Below are 24,392 nucleotides of genomic sequence, written 5' to 3'. Positions count from 1 at the left end.
GGGAGGGCTGTGAGAGGCAAGTGATGCTCACAAGTTTAACACTGGGAAGGGGGGTAAGGGGAAAGGAAAGAAGAAAAGCATAATTCAAGGTTAACAAAATGGCAAGTAATAGAGAATTAGTAATATTAACCATAAATGTGAATGGGGTAAACTCCCCCATAAAGCAGAAGCAGATAGCAAACTGGATTAAAAGCCAGAATCCTACAATATGTTGTTTACAGGAAACACACTTGAAGCAAGGCAATATATACAGAGTAAAGGTAAAAGGCCGGAGCAGAATCTACTATGCTTCAGGCTACCAGGGGTAGCCATCCTGATTTCAGATCAAGCAAAAGCAAAAATTTATCTAATTAAAAGAGATAAGGAAGGGCACTATATCTTGCTAAAGGGTAGCATAGATAATGAAGCAATATCAGTATTAAACATATATGCACCAAGTGACGTAGCATCTAAATTCTTAAAAGAGAAATTAAGAGAGCTGCAAGAAAAAATAGACAGCAAAACTATAATAATGGGAGATCTGAACCTTGTGCTCTCAGAATTAGATAAATCAAACCATAAAATAAATAAGAAAGAAGTCAAAGAGGTAAATAGAATACTAAAAAAGTTAGGTTATGATAGATCATTGGAGAAATAAATGGAAACAGAAAGGAGTACACTTTCTTGTCAGCAGTTCATGGAACCTATACAAAAATTGACCATATATTAGGACATAAAAACCTCAAATTCAAATGCAGAAAGGCAGAAATAGTAAATGCATTCTTTTCAGATCACGATGCAATGAAAATTACATTCAATAAAAAGCCAGGAAAATAGACCAAAAAATAATTGGAAACTAAATAATCTCATACTAAAGATTGATTGGGTGAAACAGCAAATCATAGACAATTAATAACTTCATCCAAGAAAATGACAATAACAAGACATCATACTAAAATGTGCGAGATGCAGCCAAATCAGTAATAAGGGGAAATTTTATATCTCTAGAGGCCTACTTGCATAAAATAGAGAAAGAGGTCAATGAATTGGGCTTGCAACTAAAAAAGCTAGAAAAGGAACAAATTAAAAAACCCCAGTCAAACACTAAACTTGAAATCCTAAAAGTAAAAGGAGAGATTAATAAAACTAAAAGTTAAAAAAACTACTGAATTAATTAATAAAACTAAGAGTTGGTTTTTATGAAAAAAAAAAAACCAATAAAATAAACCCTTAGTAAATCTGATTTAATAAAGGAAAGAGGAAAATCTAATTGTTAGTCTTAAAAATGAAAAGGGAGAACTCACCATGAACGAAGAGGAAATTAGAGTAATAATCAGGAGCTACTTAGCCCAACTTTATGACAATAAATTTGAAAACTTAAATGAAATGGAAGAATATCTTCAAATAGCTTGCCCAGATTAATAGAGGAGGAACTAAATTTGTTACACAGTCTCAATTTTAGAAAAAGAAATAGAACAACTATTAATCAACTCCCTAAGAAAAAATCCCCAGGACCAGATGGATTTACATGTGAATTCTACCAAACATTTAAAGAACAATTAACTCCAATGCTATATAAACTATTTGAAAAAATAGGGATTTAAGGAGTCCTACCAAATTCCTTTTATACATGGTATACATACTTTTATACATACATGGTACTGATACCGAAATCAGGTAGATTGAAAACAAAGAAAATTATAGACCAATCTCCCCAATGAATATTAATGCAAAAATGTTAAATAAAATATAGCAAAAAGATTACAGAAAATCATCCCCAGGATAAAACACCATGACCAAGCAGGACTTATACTAGGAATGCAATGCTGATTCAATATTAGGAAAACTATGGTATAATCGACCATATTGATAACCAAATTAACAAAAACCATATGATCATCTCAATAGATGCAGAAAAATCATTTGATGAAATCCAACTTCCATTCCTAATAAAAAACACTTGAGAGTATAGGAATAAATGGACTTTGCCTTACAATAGTCAGGAGCATCTATCTAAAACCGTCAATAAGTGTCATATATAATTGGGATAAACTGAAACCATTCCAAGTAAGATCAGGAGTGAAATAAGTTTGACCACTACCACCATTACTATTCAATACTGTATTAGCAATGCCAGCTTCGGCTTAAAGGAATTAGAGTAGGTAATGAGGAAATGAAATTATCACTCTTTGCAGATGATATGATGGTATACTTAGAGAACCCCAGAGATTCTACAACTTTAGCAAAGTTGCAGGATACAAAATAAATCCCCATAAATATCAGCATTTTTATACATCACCAACAAAATCCAACAGCAAGAGACACAAAGAGAAATTCCATTCAAAATAACTGTTAATAGCATAAACTATTTGGGAATCTATCTACAAAAGGAAAATCAGGAATTATATGAGCAAAATTACAAAACATTTTCCACACAAATAAAGTCAGAGTTAAATAATTGGAAAAATATTAAGTGCTCTTGGATAGGCCGAGCAAATATAATAAAAATGACAATACTACCTAAACTAATCTATTTATTCAGTGCTATACCAATCAGACTTCCAAGAAACTATTTTAATGACCTAGAAAAAATAACAACAAAATTCATATAGAAGAACAACAGGTCAAGAACTTCAAGGGAACTAATGAAAAAAATAAAAATCAAATGAAAGCGGCCTCGCTGTACCTGATCTAAAACTGTATTATAAAGCAGCAGTCACCAAAACCATTTGGTATTGGCTAAGAAATAGACTAGTTGATCAGTGAAATAGGTTAGGTTTACAGGACAAAATAGTCAATAACTATAGCAATCTAGTGTTTGACAAACCCAAAGATCCCAACTTTTGGGATAAGAATTCACTATTTGACAAAAACTGCTGGGAAAACTGGAAATTAGTATGGCAGAAACTAAGCATGGACCCATACTTAACACCATACACCAAGAAAAGATCAAAATGGGTCCATGATTTAGGCATAAAGAATGAGATTATAAATAAATTAGAGGAACATAGGATAGTTTATCTCTCAGACTTGTGGAGGAAGGAATTTGTGACCAAAGAAGAACTAGAGATCATTATTGATCACAAAATAGAAAATTTTGAAAATTAAAAAAAAAGCTTTTGTACAAACAAACTAATGCAAACAAGATTAGAAGGGAAGCAATAAACTGGGAAAACATTTTACAATTAAAGGTTCTAATAAGGGCCTCATTTCCAAAACATATAGAGAATTGACTCTAATTTATAAGAAATCAAGCCATTCTCCAATTGATAAATGTTCAAAGGATATGAACACATAATTTTCAGATGATGAAATTGAAACTATTTCTACTCATATGAAAGGGTATTCCAAATCACTATATATCAGAGAAATGCAAATTAAGACAATTCTGAGATACCATTACACACCTGTCAGATTGGCTAAGATGACAGGAAAAGATAATGATGAATATTGGAGGGGATACGGGAAAACTGGGACACTGATGCATTGTTGGTAGAGTTGTGAATGAATCCAACCATTCTGGAAAGCAATCTGGAATTATGCCCTGAAAAGTTATCAAACTGTGCATACCCTTTGATCCAGCAGTGCTACTACTGGGCTTATATCCCAAAGAGAGACTAAAGAAGGGAAAGGGACCTGTATATGCCAAAATGTTTATGGCAGCCCTTTTTATAGTGGCAAGAAACTGGAAAATGAATGGATGCCCATCAATTGGAGAATGATTGGGTAAATTCTGGTATATGAATGTTATGGATTATTGTTCTGTAAGAAATGACCAACAGGATGAATAGAGGGAGGCTTGGAAAGACTTACATGAACTGATGCTAAGTAAAATGAGCAGAACCAGATCATTATACACTTCAACAACAATACTGTATGAGGGTATATTCTGATGGAAGTGGATATCTTTGACAAAGAGAAGATCTAATTCAGTTCCAATTGATCAATGATGGACAGAATCAGCTACACCCAGAGAAGGAACACTGAGAAATGAATGTGGACTACTTGCATTTTTGTTTTTCTTCCCAGGTTATTTTTACCTTCTGAATCCAATTCTTCCTGTGAAAAAAGAGAACTATTCGGTTCTGTACACATATATTGTATCTAGGTTATATATTGTATCTAGGTTATACTATAACATATTTAACATGTGTAAGACTGCCTGCCATCTATGGGAGTAGCTGGAGGCAGGGAAGGGAAAGGTTGCAACAGAAGTGAGTGCAAGGGATAATGTTGTAAAAAATTACCCATGCATATGTTCTGTCAATAAAAAGCTATAATTTTAAAAATAAAAAAAAATTTTTAAATATGCTCCTTGAAATAAAAAGACTAGAAAATAGCAGAATAAGCTCATTTTCTTTTTATGACACAATACTAGATTAGGTAAATGTTATCTAGATTTTAGCACAGCATTTGAGTCTCTCTCATATGTTATTTTGGGGGGAAAGATATAGGTATGGCCAAATGATGACAATTAGGTATATTTAGAATGGTTTGAAAAGTGCTTCATACAAGAGGCTCCATTCAATGTATCTTCTTCCAAGGACAGAGAACTTATATCGATGATCCATTGTTCTCACAACCTGACAAGGCCATTTTCGTTTTTGAATGCACATCCTGTTACATGCTTTATTTCAGAGTGGAGATGTCTCTAAATTTGCCCATCTCACATTTCTTTTGAGCTACTACATAAAATTCTGCTTTGCTCATAAAACCTGAAACCTTTGACACAAGCATGCCATGCTGGGAAGTCCTGTGTCAGTATCTCCTATGTTTTCACAATTGATTCCAAAGTTTTTCAGAGAGACCTTTAGAGTGTTCCTGTATTGCTTCGTCTAATCTCCATATGAAGCTTGACTTGGGTGAATTCTCCATAAAATAGTCTTTCAAACCCCAGCTTCCTTAACTGTAGGCCGTGCCCCCCATTTGGGGGGAGGGGGTTGCCAAATTATAATTTATTATCTGTAAATGTTTGGTTCATATGCCTTTTTAAATACATTTATATACTTAAGGTTACATAAAAAAATTTTTTTCATGAGAAAAGGGGCAATAAGAGGGAAAAGTTTAATAAGTCTGAGTTTAAGTAAATTCATGATTGGCATTTGTATAATGTTCCAGTCCACTGGAACTGTTCTCTCTGCAGGAGAGTGTGAATGCTTGGCAGTTCAGCTTGAGAAAAAAATTAAGTAAACTATGATAGCTACACAATTTATGGAAAATTGTAAAAGTCCTTTAAGACCTCAAACTCTTCAAAAAATAAAGGTTCACATTTCCAATATAAACACACAAAAATTATTATATGGCTAAGACTACATTTAGTAAATTTAATAAATCATAGTTGGAATGACAAAATCAATTTCATTAAAAGGTAGAGAGGCATGGTTAGAAACCCATTTATTTAGAAATTTAGAAAACCTGAATGTAAAAGTAATAAGGGAACTTGAGATAACCATGATGAAAGAATGGAGGGAGCAAATGAAATCAGGATAAATAAAACAAAGCAGAACACATAATCTTTACCTGGATGAATTAGCTAACTGGCTTGCCTAGGAAAGGTCAGGTCCTGGTCCAAGTCATTTAAGCAGGGATTAGCAAGAAAGTACATTCAAAGTCCAATAATAAAAGATTAGGAGCCAAATTGTACCTATGAAGCCTTTCTAGGAAATTAAGTCGCCTAGCAGTGTTATTGGGTAGTTATCCAACCTCATCCCTCCTCTTCAGTCCCTTCATAATAGCTAGCATTTATAAGATGCTTTAAGGTTTGCAAAGAGATGTACAAATATTATCTCATTTTATCTTCACAACATGTGACAGAGTCACACAGCTAGTTAAGTGACTAAAGCAAGATTTGAACTACAGTTTTCCTGTCTGGAAGTCTAGCACTCTATCCACAATGCTATAACTATCCAATTTTAACAGAACTATCCTGACATTTCTAGGCTGTTCACAAAGCGTCAGTTTCATTTTTCAAAGCACAATTTTAACCGTAATATCAGTTAATCAAAAAATATTTATTAAGCTTCTACTATGTGCCAGGCATAGTGTGAAATATTGAGGAAACATATAAATGACAGCAAAGACAGCCCCTGCCTTCAAGGAGTTTTCAATCGAATGTGGAAGAAAATACACAAGGGGATTGGGGGGAGGAGCAGAAGGAGAAGAGTGGAAGAGGGCCTGTCCAAACACATAAGTCCACTTAGGAAGTGTACCTCACAAGTATAAAACAAGGAAGCATAGCTAGTTAAGTCAACATGTCTTGTGTTGATAGATTAAATGAACTAAGATGTTAATCTGCTGCAGAGAAAATTCATTAGGAACATGTTGACTATCTTCAAGTATTTTAAGGGATGTCATATGAAAAATAAATTGAACTTCTACCACTTGGAACCAAGAAACGGTGTAAAGGTCAATTAGACTTAATTAGTTCTAGGTACCTTCAATCATCCTAATCCAATGTCTAGTCCAGCAGTTCTGTTGACTGATAATCATTTCCTTAATACCAGTGACGTTTAATTCAAAGAACACATCAACAATAATATAGCTATCTACTAAGACAACACAGAAGGAACTGAACCATTTAAGAGTCTTGTTGGTACCGCCAAGTCCAAGAATCATCAGTCTCTTTGAGTTCCAAATCTCAAACATCAGCAAAATCAGCAGTTAGAAATCATGACAGGCTGTCCAGACAGGTAACAAATACACTACTCAAAAGTCAAATATCTTATAACATTACTCAGCATTAAAAAGGACCACCACTCTTACAATGGCCCACCCAACAATCTCCTCAATGCAGTTATCATTAAGTGTAGCCAGATTCAGTTTACTCAACTGTGAATAAAGAGATTGGACAAGATCGAGTTACTCTAAGGGTCCTCTTCCAGCTCTAAATTCTAAGATCTAGGCAATCATAAAGAACCAAGGGATCAACAAACTTGTTGCACACAAGCAAAATATCAATCAGTTGTTGTTACTTTGCATACTGCTCTAATACAAGATCAAGTGTTCTTAACCTTTTTGTGTTACAGAACCCTTTGGCAATCTGGTGAAACTTTAAAGCCTCCCCTTTTCAGAATTATATTTTTTAAATGTACTTAAGTTAACACATTAAGATTACAAAGGACAGCAATTATATTGAAAAAAATCTTCATTAAAATCCCCATGATCTCTGAAGTTCATGGACTCTTGAGAATTTTTGCTGCAATGGAAAAGAAAAAAACAAGATCTCAAGTACCTACCAGCTGAAACCAAGGCTTGATTATCCTCAGAAACAATTGCCCAAAGTAAAAAGAAGATTTGTAATTTAAATTCAATTGTGTTTTCACTTTAATTCCACATCATGGACATACACAGAAAAGTGGAAGCTACTATGAATTTTCCTCTCTCTAAAAGCATATTTATGCATATACACACATGTATGTATATATGCATGTATAATGGGGTGGGAAAATGTCCAATCTGCAATAAAGACAACTTAAAACAGAGCTTCAAGTCAAATAAGCATTTATTAAAAGGACTGGACCTCCTTCAATGAATAGAACCTCAGATCGACCCACCATTTCTTACCATTTGTTCATGTCACTTAGTACATAACTCCTTTTTCTTATTTCTGTTTCTTACTCTTGGCTCAATAATTAAATCAATAGCATTATACTCCTATTGTTCCTAGAAAGGACATATCAATGTATTTCTTTGTGTGATTTCCCAGACCCTTACCACTTCTTTGGCTATAACTCCAATATGTATGTCATCCCCCCTTTTGGAAGATAAGATTTTGTATTCTAGTCTTAGCACAGTGTCTGGCATAGAAAAAGTCCCTTAATAAATGCTTTTTCTTTTACTCATTCATTCATTTGGTCATTTAATGTCTACAAATATCAGTTTCCTCATCTGCAAAAGGAAGTAACCTGTTAAGTCTCTTCAAGACTTATCTTTGTAATCTTTTGTAATATTCTCTTTAAAATGTAATGTTCTCTTATCATAGGTGTGAATCTTATGAAACTATATTAAGTACTAAGTACATGTATTGAACTAGAGAACTGTTAAGCACCATGCTAAATAATCATTGTGTCTATCAATTCCACTGAGTTAGCACTTTGTAAAAATCCTTGTTTCAAATTCAGAATTCTGGCCCATAACAATCTTTAATCCAACACTTTTAAAAAGTCAATATGACTGTCTCTCTGGGCTCCAGTTTTTTCATGTATTAAAAACAAGGAGATAGTAGAATATGGCAATGTTTTTCTCCAAGAGAGGGAGAACAGGGATATGAGATTATGATAACTAAATACACAACTTTAAGTATTAGAGTTACTCTGTGGGGAAAGATCTTTTTTTAAAAAAAATGTTTGTCTTTACAGTGACTCAATAAGAGTAGTTACTTTAATCAATAAAAGAAGTGGTCTTTAAAAAAAAGTTCCACCTATAAAGAATGGATTTTAATGCAAGTGAATTTGTGAGAATCAATATATAAATTTTACTTTTACAAATTAAATACTTGTACACATTTAAATTACTTCAGTGCTAAAATGCATACTTTCCCAATAAATTTGTGAGTCTTTTTAATGTTAAGCTCATTAGTAAACACTTGAGAACTTAGGTCAAAAAAGATTCTTTCTATTGTACTTACGTGTTACCCCAATAAGATTTTACTAAGAATTATCTTGCACAGAATGTGTGATGATCAACTATGAAAAACTTGGTTCTTCTCAGTGGTTCATAGACTTTGGAAAGAAAAGGTCATGTGCATCCAGAAAGAGAACTGAGGAGATTAAATGTAAACCAACACATGTATGTTCTTTATTTTAATTTTTTTTTTTATCTTTCTCATGTTTTTTCCCTTTTGCTCTGATTTTTTTCCCCCAACATGATTCACAAACCAATGTATATTAAAAATAAATAAATTTACTACAAAAAAAGTCATCTTCCATAAAGACAATAGTATCTATTAGTGCTCTGGTGAAGGGTTCTTTTTTATTATTATCTGTGACCAGGGTATTAAATATGCCAAAGTACCATTTCTCTATTTTATCTGACAGATTTCAGAGTGCATTTATTCACAAAAATTATGTTGTTATCTTATCCAAGAAGGAATGCCACTTTGATAGCTATTATAAAAATGAGAAGAGACAATCATGTAAAAGAAATGTCTTCTATTTAGGACAAGGATCAGTAAACATAATAAATCAATGAGGTTTTTTTTTATTCTGTGAATATTTAATATAAATAGCCTTGTTCTGGAAGAAAATGATAAAGCTTCCCATTTATGGTATAAATAAATCAAAAATAGACAAGAACATTTTGTTAGGGTAGTATATAGCTCTCATTTACTTTCCTGCCCTACAAAGTATAACAGATATAAATTTTTCCTTAAGAGTTAATATATAACTTGTTTCCTTAGAAAAATAGCAAATTAACCATGGTGTAAATTAGAATTTGTTTCTAGGTTTGTATAAGATATGAGAATTTGCTGCTGACCTAATTCTAGAATTATGTCATTCAAGTAGTTCTGTTGATTCTTGAAAGCTTTTAGGGCCTCATCATTTGCTCTCCAAAGCCAAAAACTATTCATAGCTTCTAATACAAAATACCAAGAGAAAAAGTAAATATATTGTGAATTTCCTAAAAGAAGGTGAGGAAAGAAGAAAGTTTATTGAACTCTTAATAATTTAGCATATGGCTCACTTTACTAAAAAAGATGTTCTCTGGTCCTCAAGTCCCATAATTTCATTGATCTACACAGAGTTCTAAATACACAAATAAACTCTCTCTATCAATGCAAGTCAGCAATTGTTCAGAATGTTCTATCTGAAAAAAGTGGTCTGGAATGCTGAAAAAGTTAAATGTCTTCTGATAACAGCAACGTCAGCACACCTAGTCAGAGATGGAACTTGACCTAACGTTGGTCTACCTACTATCCTGTAATGCTACCATTAAAACAATGGTAGTTTCTCATCATTCAATCTCCTAGCAAAGTATGGAAGGCCAATAGAAGCAATGGTGTTCCTGCCATCACTGTGCACTGTTAAAGTACTACTTTAACTTATGCCATTAATAATTCTTAGCTCAATCATTTGTGTGAATCTAACATAAAAGCCATTGTCTTTCAGAAGCCTTTTCACAATGTATGTCTTGTAAATGACCAGTAAACAAGTAAAAGCCTTTTCTGGTATCTTAAACAAATTCTAACCTTTAAGATCAAACAACTTTCTCCTTTCTAAAAGGAGGACTGATAGCACCTAGTAATTTGCTAAGCATTTAGTATGTACTTAATGTCAGCATTAGAAGGGGATTTGGTTTCCACAGAGATATGAAAATTAAATTGGAGAAATGCAGAGAGATGAAATTTAAATTAGAAAGGTGAAGTCTAGGAAATGGAGACTGGGACTCTCAACAAGGAAACAACTAATAAAAGGAAAATATAATCAAGAGTTGGGGATTCAGACTGGAAAAGGCAGAAAATGTAACCAAAGGTAGGGATTGAGAATAAGGAATCACACTGAAACACACTGTGGGTTGACTGGCTGATAGTTGTCCTCCTTTCTCAAAGATGACTAAAGTGACATCACTAAGTTAAGAGTCAAGTTGCAGTGTGGCCAACTGCAGCTGATCAGACCAATACAAGCTCAGAATGTTCTGCCACAAGTCAAGACACAAATAGCCCTATGAACATTTGGGGTAGCTTCTCTAACTTTGCACATCTTATGATTCTTCTGGGCTAATTTCATTCTGCTTTCCTCCTAGAGCATAGCCCCTTCTCTGATGAGGGCACACCATGCCAAGTGGTCGTGTGGTTTTTTATCTCTCATGTCATACAATCTATTCCAAAGTTCTTCAGAGAGACCTTGAGAGTGTTCTTGTATCATTTTTTCCAACCATCTGTGAGCACTTATTCTGTGTGAGTCCTTCATAAAATAATCTTTTTGGCAAGTATACATTTGGCATTTGAACAATGTGGCTAGCCTAAGGGAGTTGTGCTCTTCAAAGTGAAGTTGGAATGCCTGATGGTTTGGTTCAAGAAAGGACCTCCATGTCTGGTGCCTTATCCTGCCACGTAATCTTAAGAATCTTCCTAAGACAATGCAAATGGAAGCCATTCTGTTTCCTGGTGTGGTGCTGGTACACCGTCCAGGTTTAACAGGCGTACAATGATGACATCAGCACAGTTCACTGATGACAACAGCTCTCTAGACCTTCAGTTTGGCAGTCCACCTAATCCCTCTCTTCTCCCATACTTTTCTTTGCAGTCTCCCAAATACTGCGCTAGCTCTGGCAATGTGTGTGTCAATCTCATTATCAATGTGGACATTGTAAAATGGACTCAAGAGGTGATAATTTAGAACAAGTGGAGATTTGGAAGGAAGGGGTGATGATGTGATCAGAGGAGGAGACAAACTTCCTTGAGGGAATGAGAACCTTTTTGCATTCAATGGAGGAGAAGAAGGGGGAGAGAAGGGGAAGAATTAGGGCAAGGATTGAACTATATCTAAATAAGGTGAAGGGAAAGTGTGATGCTATAATCAGGGAAGGAGATAAACATCCCTGTGAGGGGATGAAGCACTCCAGATGGGCTGTGACTTCTGTGCTACTCAGTCAATGGGGAATCAGAGGAGGGACTTGCATGTCAGGTATTTAAAAAAAAAAAAAAAAATCCTGTCTATTGATGCTAAGGGTGCAGTTGTGTAAATCAAGACATTTTACTTGACCTCTCCCAAGTCCAATAGAGTTATTTCTCACACTTAATAGTGAGCCTAATTTCTTAGAAATTCTGCACATAATATTTTTAGGTTAAAACAGTTACTCAGCTGTTTCAGTCCTGACTCTTCATGACCATGTTTTCTTGGCAAATATACTATGGTTCTTGGCTCTTTCCTTCTCTAGCTCATTTTATAGATAAAGACTCTCCAAGTCAAAAAAGGTTAAGTGACTTGCCCAGGTCAAATAGCTAGGAAATGTCTGAAGCCATATTTGCACTCATGAAAATAAATCTTCTTGATTCCAAGCCCAAGAATTGGCACTGTGGCACCATTTACAGCCTAAACAAAAATATTAAAAGAAGCCATGCTTATATCCCAAAGAGATCTTAAAGAAGGGAAAGGGACCTGTATGTGCACGAATGTTTGTGGCAGGTCTCTTTATAGTGGCAAGAAACTGGAAACTGAGTGGATGCCCTTCAGTTGGAGAATGGCTGAATATTATTGTTCGGTAAGAAATGATCAGCAGGATGATTTCAAAAAAGCCTGGAGAGACTTACATGAACTGATGCTGAGTGAAATGAGCAGGACCAGGAGATTTTTATATACTTCAAAAACAATACTATATGATGATCAATTCTGATGGATATGGCCATCTCTAGAAATGAGATGAACCAAATCAGTTCCAATAGAGCAGTAATGAATTGAACCAGCTACACTCAACCCAGCGAAAGAACTCTGGGAGATGACTATGAACCATTACATAGAATTCCCAATCCCTACATTTTTGTCCACCTGTATTTTTTTGATTTCCTTCACAGGCTAATAGTACACTATTTCAAAGTCTGATTCTTTTTATACAGCAAAACAACTGTTAGGACATGTATGCTTATATTGTATTTAATTATACTTTAACATATTTAACATGTATTGGTCAACTTGCCATCGGGGGGAGGAGATGGGGGGAAGGAGGGGAAAAATTGAAACAAAAGGTTTGGCAACTATCAATGCTGTAAAATTACCCATGCATATAACTTATAAACAAAATCTGTAATAAAAAAAAAAAAAAAGCCATAGTCTAATTTAAAAGTTGTCTTATATCTGGCCATACCCAAATGTAGATTTACTCTAGGCAACATAGTCACATAAGTAGAAGGTTTGTCTGATTTGCACATATATGAGTTTTTTATTCCTGCCTCTACCTCTTCTCTGAATAGATTCATCCTACTTTTCTCTCATCCTCATTTTCTTCAAAACTAAATCAAATATCTCTCTCCAGAAAATTTCTCAATGATAAACCCTACTTCATGGTGTATTCTTCTCAGAACCATCTCTGTATTTATATGCCAAGTTTTCTGTCAAAATCCCATTACAAAGAATATCATCATCAAAAAAGATGTTATAGAAGAGTGCGAGTGATTCTTAACAGCAAGGCTCTATTGCTTGAATTGCATTATTCAACTTACTAAGTGCTCTGTGTGGTCCCTGTTTCTAAAAAATCTATTTCCTATAACAAAAATGCTTCAGTACATGCTACTATATACTGCAAAAAGGGAAAGGGAAAAGAGAGGACTAAGTTTAAGCCACCAGGGGTCATCAAGTTCTAAAGGTTCTCTCTTCAGAGTCTCCTGTTCTTGTAGTGATTCAGGCTTTTTGAACACTTCCTGTGTCAAGCCCTTTAAGAGTTTAGCCTTTCCAACCTTATTATATGTTACCCTCCTGACAGATTTGAAGCCTGTCAAATTCTGCTTCATGTATGGTTCTGTGTCTCCATTTCTGTGGTTTTGCAACAACTGCCACAAAGACTTGAAATGAATCCTCTTCTCCTCTATGTCCTAAAATAACCTCTTTCCCTACAAAACTCAACTCCAGCATTACCTTTTCCATGAAGTCTTTCCTGACCCTCTCAGCAGCTCCCATGAGCTTCCTCCTAAAAACCAGATTCTATTATCCAAATACTCACTGCACATGTCCTCTTGCCTCAACAGAATGTATCCTCAAAAGAGATGGACTATTTCATTTCTGTCTTTACATCTCCAAAACCTGTAATAGTGCCTGACATAGAATAGGCCCTTAATGAAAAAATACATTACAAAGTGCTTTTACTACCAAATATAAATCATTATTAAAATGCTACTTATTCTAAGGGAATAATATACTTTAATGAGAAGGTTTTTATGACACTTTAAAAAAAATTGGGAAAACAAATCCTTCACTAAAAGTCCCACATTAATGTCTTTTCTGGTGAGGTAGTGATCCATGTTCTAGAAATCTAGAAAAGCTAGACCTCTTTGAGAAAGAGTTAATACAACCACACAATAGCTCCTATGTATATTGTAAGGTATTTAAGGTGCTTCACATATACAATCCCATTTGAGAGAAAACCAGATAAGCAGTCAAAGAACCTGCCCATCTCTTATGAGATACTTGACCTGGCATGAGGTCTGTGGCCTTGAGGAGTTACAAGAAGGAAACTTCATAGGCCAACCAAAGACTACCTGAGACAGCCATGTGGGTGTCTGTGTGGTGCTACAAAAAGGGAAACAGTCTTTTGTAGGTCCCATGTCTAGAATGCAATTCCCTCCTGACTGAATTCCTCTCTTTCCAATCTGGGCAGTCACTTCTTTCCCAAAATTTCTCCTTAAACACTGAGCTGGAAGACATCTCCAAAAGTCTCAAAGTGAAACCAGATTGTTTCATTCTCTGGACTTTTATGGCAGAAAGGAGGCTCTTATCAAGTCCTTCTTGAAGGATCAGCAATATTCTGTCTTATCCTATATATTTTTGGCACAGAAGGTAGGGATGAGGGGTTTAGTCATGTCCAATTCTTCATGAACCATTCTGTCCATGGAGTTTTATGGGCAAAAATACTGAACTGGTTTGCCATTTCCTTCTCCAGTGGATCCCAGCTAGCAGGGATCTGAGGACACTTGAACTCAGGTCTTCCTGACTCCAGACCTGGCACTTAATCTCTACTAATCTACTTCCTGGGTTTTTTGCTTGTTTGTCTGTTTTGTATTTTAGTGTTTGCTACTGCCTTAGATTGTAGGGGTAGGTGCTATGATCTTTATATTCTTGTTCCCCCCAATCCTGCCATGTTCTAGCCAAAGCACACAGTTTACACTCCTCCAAGATTCCAATAAAAGGACCTGCAAAAACCTTAACAGATACATTTTTAAAAACGTGAATCAATACTTATACAAAATTGCAAATACTTGATGAACTAACACAAAAGTTTTTTCTTACTTTTCCTCAATTTTTTAGTAAAAAGAAAATGGTAATCATTAGGAAGAATACTGATGTGTGATCATCATGACATGCTTTAGTTACCAACCAAAAAATATACCTGGCTACCCTTTCCAATACCTGTTACAATTCCATACATACCTCTCCCACCAACACCCCCACAGATGGGAAAATGCTAACCCTTCTTCTTCTTCTTCACTGCTACTTGCTGACTCTACTAAAATCTACTAAAATCTCCTCCTCTAAGGTTTTACAATACAAATAAATCACCCAACCCTGATCCTGGAGATCATTACTTATTAACCCCAGAATATTCTCCTTTCTTTTCAGTAAGTTTTATCTGGGGACACCTATACATATGGATATTCCCTTCAATCTAAGATGTTAATCTTAGTCCCTAAATCGACCCAATTCCTATGACCTATTTTTCAATTCTGCCTCAGCTACACACAGATACCCCTGCTACTGCCATTATCCTAAAGTATTCTACTTTCATCTAATCAAACAATTTTTAGTATTCCACTTTTACCTAGGCCTTACTACTGCTCATTCTGTTCTGCAATTTCTCCATACTATTTAAGCCTTCTACCTCTTGGTTCCCAAGCCACCAGCCCTATGTAAGTTACATCCATCTTCATTCCCTGCCTGGACCTCTTAGTGAACCAACCCCACAGTATACTACTATCTACAGCTGGCCATATCTGGATAGGAATTTGAGCCCTTATATAACCTGGCACACTATGACAAACTCCCAAACTGGTCTTACTTTCCCTCTCTGTCTCATTCTTTCCTATTTGCATGCTGCTGAATGTAACCATGCAGCAATGTTGTAATTACAAAATCATGCTGACTGGGTCACTAAATAATCTAATATATTCTCAAGTGGACCTGCACTGCAGGGAAGAAACCCTTTTAAACCTCCCAAATCAACTTCCTATCTCATCACCACAGTATATGATCCTAAAGAAAACAAGAGGCCACTTGAGTCTATAAAGCAACAAAGTGATATGGTTAGACTTATAAATTAAGAATATCACTTTGACATTCATGTGGAAAATTGAATGGAGATGCCAGAAAGTAAAGGGAGGGACACTAAATTACTAAGCAATTATGATAGTCTAAGAGAAATGAAAAGGGTATAACTTAGGGCAGAGATGTGAGAGTAGAAAAAGTAAATATAAAAGAAATATGGGAAGTAGAATTAATAGAATCTGAAGTGGACAATGATACATGATTCCTAAGTTGTAAGTCTAGTAGACTAAAATAATGGTGGTGGCCTTAAGAGAAATAGGAAAAATTCTGAGGAAGGGGAGTTCTAAGGGAAAACATGAGTTACTGCTTTGAACAAAATAAGTTTGAGATGTCTCTGGGACACACAGGTAAAGATGTCTTGCCCCAATAGGTTGTGATCTATGAGTGAAGCTCAGAAGAAAGATGAGAGGACTTTTGAATCATAGTCACAGAGAGCAAACTTTTTTTTTCAAATTGTATTATATTGTAAAAAAGACTGAAATAAAACACAATCTCTTTAGCAGATTTATCTGCTTCTTATGAAGATCCAAAAAAGAAAAAAAATAGCTATCATATTTTTCTATTCTATGGAATGTTTTTAAAACAATTCTCCTTCAAATATCCAAGTCTTTTATAAATTATTCTAATTGGGCAATCTACCTAATATATTAAAAACTGCTTTTTTTTTTCAGAACCCATGAGTAAATATTTTATTTGCTAAGTGGCAAAATGATATTATTTAATGTCTTTTACCTCTTGTCCTGAAAGATAGTATGCTGCAAGAAGTCCTCCAATGAAACGAATATTGACCTCAAATACAGACACCTCTGAATTCTGTGAAGAAAAAAGAATGCAAATAAATATTTTCAAGGTTTTATTAGAAAAAGAAAAAAAACTTTCAAATCAATGAAAAAAACTGAGAAAGCTATTCCTTTGGGAAAGCAACAATACTGAAAAACTGCCAAGGGCATACAGTATGTCTGAATAATGCATCCATCACCTTTGAAAACACCAAAGAAAAAATGATAAAATCAACCTTCATTTAACCTCATGATAGAAAAATGCAAAACAATATACATATACCTGTTTCTACCATCAGGCTCTGGCATTCTACACTTTTTAGATATATCATTTCTGGAATTCTCTTTTCTTAATGAAATGGAACTAAGGAATTTGTGCTCACTGTTATATAGGGCTCATAATTTTAACTTTGAGGATGAGAGAGAACAGCACCAAATGGAGGTTTATGACTAAGAGTTCAAAAGGAACAAAGTGTTTGTTCAGTTTAATTCACAAAGCTGGTAGCACCCACTTCTCAATTTTTATGAAAAACACAAAAGCTACTGATAAGATATTTTTAATGTGCTGCATAGTTACACACGTGAAAAAAAAAAAGATATGGAATATGCCAGAGTGAACTGCAAATTCAATGTTTCAACAGCATGATGTGGCACTCAAAAAAGTTAATGTGTTCTTGGGCTGTATTAATACAGAGGCATAACTTTCATGAAAAAGGGGGTGATTTGGCTATCATGATCCTTGAAAGATACCATCTAGAATATTGTGTTCAGTTTGCACTAAAAAAAAAAAAACAAAACCTTAAAGACAACCACTGATAAGATTGCACTCAGAGAAGGGCATCCAAGATTTTGAAGAACCTGCATCTATGTTACCAAAATTGGTTCAAGGCAAAAAAGATGTCTAATCCAGATAGAAGACTAGGGGGGAGTGTAGTAAGCAGGGGGGTACTTCATAGCTTCCTCCAAATATCTGAAAGGCTGTCATGTGAAAGAAAGATTGGATTTGTTCTATTTATACCTCAAGAAGAACAAGTAATTGGTAAAATCTGTAAAGAGGCAAATCTAAGAGGACAGAGCCAAGATTGTGGAAAAAAGACATTTATCTGAGCTCCATCCCAAACACTTTGAACATCTTTAAATAATACCATGAAACAATTCTTGGAGCAGCAAAACCCACAAAAGGAAAGGGTGAATAATTTTCTAGACCAAACAACTTAAGAAAGTAAGCATGAAAAGTCTATCCCACTGGGGTGAGAGTGTAACACAGCCCAGCAAAGACCTAGCCCCAACCCCGGAGAACCAAGAGCAGGCCTTGGGAGCCATTGGATAAGCAGTGGCAACAACTGCTTGTAGAGTTCTTGGCACAAGCGGTGAAAGGCTGAAGCCATCCAGATTACAAGGGGTCTCCTTACTAGCACTGAGCACTGAGTTGGGGGTGGCACACCAGAACCTGCAGTTAACACTGCAAGAAAAGGTCAATCATTTGTAATCACTCACAGATTGCCAGCCAGGAGAGGATGAAAAACTTCTATGTCATACCACCTTAGAACAACTGAAAACTTATAGCTGCATAAAACACTTAAAGTTTGGGACAGTGTACCCTCCATTCTGGAAAGAGAGATCAAATATAACAGAGTTAAAACTTAAAAAAAAACACATTCTGAGAAAATAAGCAAATAGGGGGAAAAAAATCCTGACCACAGAAAGTTACTATGGTGATAAGAAAGATCAAAGCACACACTTAGAAGATAACTAAGTCAAAACCCCTACATCCAAAGGCTTAAAAAAAAAAAAAGTCTCAGGCTATGGAAGAACTGAAAAAGTTTAAGTCAAGTAAGAGGTAAAGAAAAATGTTGGGGAAAAAATGAGAGTGGTGATGCAAGAAAATCATGAAAAACCAAAGAGACACAAAAAAATACTGAAGAACATGATACACCAGGCCAAATGCCAAAGGAGACACAAATAGCCAATGAGGAGAATAATGCCTTAAAAAGTAGAATTGGTCTTCCTGTGCAACAAAAGAACTGTTCGGTTCTGCACACATATATATCTAGGCTATACTGTGTTGTGGAAGGAAGAGGCGGCAGAATGGAGGGAAATAGCCAATAGTAACTGTAAAAAAATTTTGTGAAGGAAGTTCCTGTAATAAAGATCTACAGTCAACTTTATAAAAATAAGAACCGTTCCCCAATTGAGAAATGATAAAAAGATATGAAGTTTTCAGAGAAAGTAATGACCATAGCTATCTATAGCTATATGAAAAAATGATGCAACATAACCATAGAGAAATGCAAATTAAAACTGAGGTATCCTCGCGCCTGTAGACTATGGCTAATAGAGAAATGTTGGAAGGGATGTAGGAAAAATGAAACATTAATACACAGTTGGTAGAATTGTAAACTGATTCAACCCTTCAGTAGAGTTATTTGGAACTATGTTCAAAAATAAGTGTTCAAAAGCCTATATAAAACCATGCATATTCTTTCACTACTAGGTCTGCATTCAAATAGAAAAGTAAAAATAAAAAGGAAAACGTCCAAAATGAACAAAAATATTTAATTATCTATGCTACCTTACGTCTTCTGAATGGGTTCATAAAGTACGAATCTTTATTGAAATCCTAGCAAAGTCCTAAACTAGATATAACTCCCTAAGATAGACTACCTTGTCAAAGTAGAGGAAGCCAAAGTATGTTCCAATCTAGTTATTCCTTAGTTTTCAAGAAAGTTAAAATCATTAGCTTACCAAATGAGATGTTCTACTGCAGTGCACCTATTATTATAAACTGTTCAGTTACTGGTCCCTTGCCAATATATCTGCAAATGCACAATAATTGTTCAAAAGGATCATTTTGTAATAGTCAATGATATTATAATAGTGAATGATATTTTCAAACTTTTAAACCTGTTGCTATAGTTCCAGGGTCTGTTACCAGGTGACAAGTCTGAAATTCAGTTTTAAAGCACTTAGTAAAAAATTTAACTATTTTAATAGAAGTAAGATTTACTCAAACATTTGAAAATCTTATTAAAAATTGTAAGAAAAAAAATTTAATATAAAAAAATGGAATACAGAACCAAAGCTTTTAACTATGCTTCGGAACCAACAATTAAGTTTTTCTGGGTGTCTAAATGATTATATTGATAAAAAAAAAAAAAAACTATCTGTTCTCATGTTCAAATATTCAAATTAGTTCTCCAAAACTTTTTCACTCATTTGCTATGTATGTATTATGGCTTCATTATCTCAGTGGTTATTTGATTGGCAAGGGCATTTCCACAACCAACACAGAAGGGAAATCCTCTTTATTTTACCAGAAAGTTGCGTGATCTATTAAATAAAATTCATCACTTGGTAGTCACCACTGTTGGGAATATAAAATAATTGTCTATCCTCATGGAATTTATGATTAATTATTAAAAAACACAATATAATAGAGGTCAAAACCCTATCTTTTGACTTTTTTCCCTCATCACCAATATTTAATAGTTATCAAATACCTTGAGGCTTCCTTCATCACATCTCATACATGTTCCTCCCCTCCTATTCCTTCCTATTGGTACCATCCTAGATCACTCCTATGACTTCACACTTGACCTACTTAAACATATTTCTAATCAATATCTCTAGTTCTAATTTCTCCCAATTAATTTATTCTATAGATCACCACATAATCTTGCTACTGTTGTATACAATGCTTTCCTGGTTCTGCTCACTTCACTCAGCACTGGTTTAAGTCGGTTGCAATTTAAAAATCAACCTACTTAGCATTTCTGATAGAACAATTAATTATTCCATTACATTTATATACCATAATTTATTCAGCCAGGTCCAAGCGATGGGCATTCCCTCAATTTTCACTTCCTCGCAACCACAAAAAAAGCTGTTATAAACATTTTTTCACATATGGGCTTTTTTCCTTCTTGGGGACACAAACCCAATAGTAGCAGTGCTGGATCAAAAGGTATGCATGGTTTGATAGCCCTTTGAGCATTGTTCCAAACTGCTCTCCAAAATGGCTAGAACAGTTCACAACACCATCACCAACACGAGTATTCCAGTTTTTCTTCATCCTCTCAACACTTATCATCTTTCCTATCATCTTAGCCAATCTAACAGGTGTGAGTGTTACCTCAGAGTAGTTTTAATTTGCATTTCAATCAAAAATGATTCCGAGCATTTTTTTAGATCACTATAGATGACTAATTTCTTCATTTGAAAATTATTCATATATTTTATGATTATCACAACTAAGGAATGACTTGTATTCTTATAAATTTAACTCTGTTTTCTATATATTTTAGAAATGAGGTCTTTTTCAGAAACACTGGCTATAAAAATTGTTTACCACCTTCCAGTTTCCCTTCAAATCTTGGCTGCATTGATTTGGTTTGTGCAAAACTTTTTAAATTTAATGTAATAAAAATTATGCATTTTGCAATTAATAATATTCTCTATTTTTGTTTGATTATAAATTCCTCCCTTCTCCAAAGATTGGACTCAAAAACTATCCTTTTGTCTCCTAGTTTGCTTATAGTATCATCCTTTATGTCTAAATCATACATCCATTTCAATCTTATCTTAATATGAGGTATTTCTACACCCAAGGAGGTATAGGTGTTATTATTCCCTCATTAAGACAAATTCAATGAGATTAAGATTCAAACAATGCTCATTCCCTTCCCTTCTTTCCCTCTACTATCCGTGCCTCATCATGTGTTATAAATTACCCCATTTTTATCTCTCCTTTTCTCCAAATTACAATCCTTTTTTTGTTTTAATCATCAATCTCATAAAAGTCAATTTTTCCATGACCACAGGGCACTGGACACTTAATATCAAAGGTTTTGGCAAATTGTGTGATTCAAATTTTAAAGGTATCTATAACACCTAACTTTTGAACCATGTAACCAAGCATAATAAAACTAAGAAAGTCCTTCAAAATATTTGAAATCAGTAACTGTTGCAACCAAGCAATTCTCCCTGCTGGGCTACAATAGTCATTTTAATTTTAAATGTAGCTTTTGGGGATTTCACTCTCTGAAACATTCTCTAGTCACCCTCCTTTGGATGTGTTACAGTTTGTCAACATCCATCCTAAAAATACTCTGAACTATAATACTTTTAAGACAAGATCTGATCACACCAGAGTATAACCAAGTCTTGTTTTGAATCAGGAGTTCCTAGCCTAAGGTCTACAAACTTTAAAATATATATATTTTGATAATTCTATTTCAAAATAATTGCTATCCTTTGTAATACTATGTATTTTATTTTATGTATTTAAAAAGTGGCTTTACTACACTGCCAAGGGGTCCAATGACACAAAAAAGGTTAAGAACCTCTGCCTAAGACTACTTCTATTAATATAACCTTACCTAAAATTCAGAAGGGTGAATAGAGAGCTGATCAATAATTCAAAAAGTATTGGGTAGATAACTAACTTTTAGATACTCTAATCCACAGAAAAGCTGATTGCCTGAATGAGTACAAAAAAAATTTCTTTACTCGGAGGTTATCTACATTAATGAAATCATTAAAAAAAAAAAAAGAGAGAACATTCATTTTGAGAGACCCCCATACTATATAAAGGTCTTTATTAGAGGCAGCTGGGGCTATAGAGCATAAAATGCTAGACTCGGGATCAACCTCAGGTCCTTCTCATGTGACTATGTCACAACTCTTTTCTGCCTCAGTTTCTTTTTCTATAAAATGGAGAAAATAATAGTACCCATCTTGCAAAGGTCATATGAGGATCAAAAGAGATGACACATATAAAGCACTTTGCAAACCTTAAAGTACTATGTAAATGCTAGCTACCCAGTCACAAGAACTATTAATATTGTACAACTACTTTATAAAGTTTTCTTTCATTGTAGAACTTTAATAGCTTAAAACTTCATTAAGACTTTGGCTACACAATAAATTTGATAACTAAGTGAAATGGATGACTACCTCCAAAAATATAGGTTTCCAGATTAACAGAGGAGGAAGTAAATTGCTTAAATAGTCCCATTTCAGAAAAAGAAATAGAACAAGCTATTAATCAACTCCCTAAGAAAAAATCCCCAGGACCAGATGGATTTACATGTGAATTCTACCAAACATTTAAGGAACAATTAACCCCAATGCTATATAAACTATGTGAAAAAATAGGAATTGAAGGAGTCCTACCAAATTCCTTTTATGACACAAACATGGTACTGATATCTAAACCAAGTAGATTGAAAACAGAGAAAGAAAATTATAGACCAATTATAGACCAAGGAATATTGATGCAAAAATCTTAAATGAAATATTACCAAAAAGACTACAGAAAATCATTCCCAGGATAATGCATCATGACCAAGTAGGATTTATACAAGGAATGCAGGGCTGGCTCAATATTAGGAAAACTATTAGTATAATTGACCATATTGATAACCAAATTAACAAAAACCAGATGATCATCTCAACAGATGCAGAAAAAGTATTTGATAAAATCCAACATCCATTCCTAATAAAAAACACTTGAGAGTATAGGAATAAATGGACCTTTCCTTAAAATAGTCAGAAGCATCTATTTAAAATAGTCAGTAAATATCTTTTTTTTTTTTGATAGTTTCTTTTTTTTTTTTTTTAATAGCCTTTTATTTACAGGATATATACATGGGTAACTTTACAGCATTAACAATTGCCAAACCTCTTGTTCCAATTTTTCACCTATTACCCCCACCACCCCCTCCCCTAGATGGCAGGATGACCAGTAGATGTTAAATATATTAAAATATAACTTAGATACACAATAAGTATACATGACCAAAACATTATTTTGCTGTACAAAAAGAATCAGGCTCTGAATTATTGTACAATTAGCTTGTGAAGGAAATAAAAAATGCATGTGTGCATAAATATAGGGATTGGGAATTTAATGTAATGGTTTTTAGTCATCTCCCAGAGTTATTTTTCTGGGCATAGCTAGTTCAGTTCATTACTGCTCCATTAGAAATAATTTGGTTGATCTCATTGCTGAGGATGGCCTGATCCATCAGAACTGGTCATCATCTAGTATTGTTGTTGAAGTATATAATGATCTCCTGGTCCTGCTCATTTCACTCAGCATCAGTTCGTGTAAGTCTCTCCAGGCCTTTCTGAAATCATCCTGTTGGTCATTTCTTACAGAACAGTAATATTCCATAATTTTCATATACCACAATTTATTCAGCCATTCTCCAACTGATGGACATCCATTCAGTTTCCAGTTTCTAGCCACTACAAAAAGGGCTGCCACAAACATTCGTGCACATACAGGTCCCTTTCCCTTCTTTATAATCTCTTTGGGATATAATCCCAGTAGTAACACTGCTGGATCAAAGGGTATGCACAGTTTGATAACTTTTTGCGCATAGTTCCAAACTACTCTCCAAAATGGTTGGATTCGTTCACAACTCCACCAACAATGCATCAATGTCCCAGTTTTCCGGCATCCCCTCCAACAATCATCATTATTTTTTCCTGTCATCTTAGCCAATCTGACAGGTATGTAGTGGTATCTTAGAGTTGTCTTAATTTGCATTTCTCTGATTAATAATGACTTGGAGCATCTTTTCATATGACTAGAAATAGTTTCAATTTCTTCATCTGAGAATTGTCTGTTCATATCCTTTGACCATAAAATAGTCAGTAA

The 24,392-nt window shown here is 34.5% G+C and overlaps 1 protein-coding gene across 1 annotated transcript in view; it reads right to left on the bottom strand.

Annotated features, from left to right (window-relative positions):
* MAN1A2 (mannosidase alpha class 1A member 2) overlaps positions 1-24,392 on the bottom strand; it is a 196,494-nt gene that overhangs the window by 82,780 nt on the left and 89,322 nt on the right. The window contains exon 5 of the mRNA XM_031967376.1: positions 16,680-16,760. Within this exon, the coding sequence (XP_031823236.1) occupies positions 16,680-16,760 (81 nt within the window). The remainder of the gene's footprint in view (positions 1-16,679; positions 16,761-24,392) is intronic.

Source organism: Sarcophilus harrisii, chromosome 4 (assembly GCF_902635505.1).
Source record: "Sarcophilus harrisii chromosome 4, mSarHar1.11, whole genome shotgun sequence".
NCBI classification, from domain to species: Eukaryota; Metazoa; Chordata; class Mammalia; order Dasyuromorphia; family Dasyuridae; genus Sarcophilus; species Sarcophilus harrisii.
This window is presented reverse-complemented; position numbering and strand designations above follow the sequence as displayed.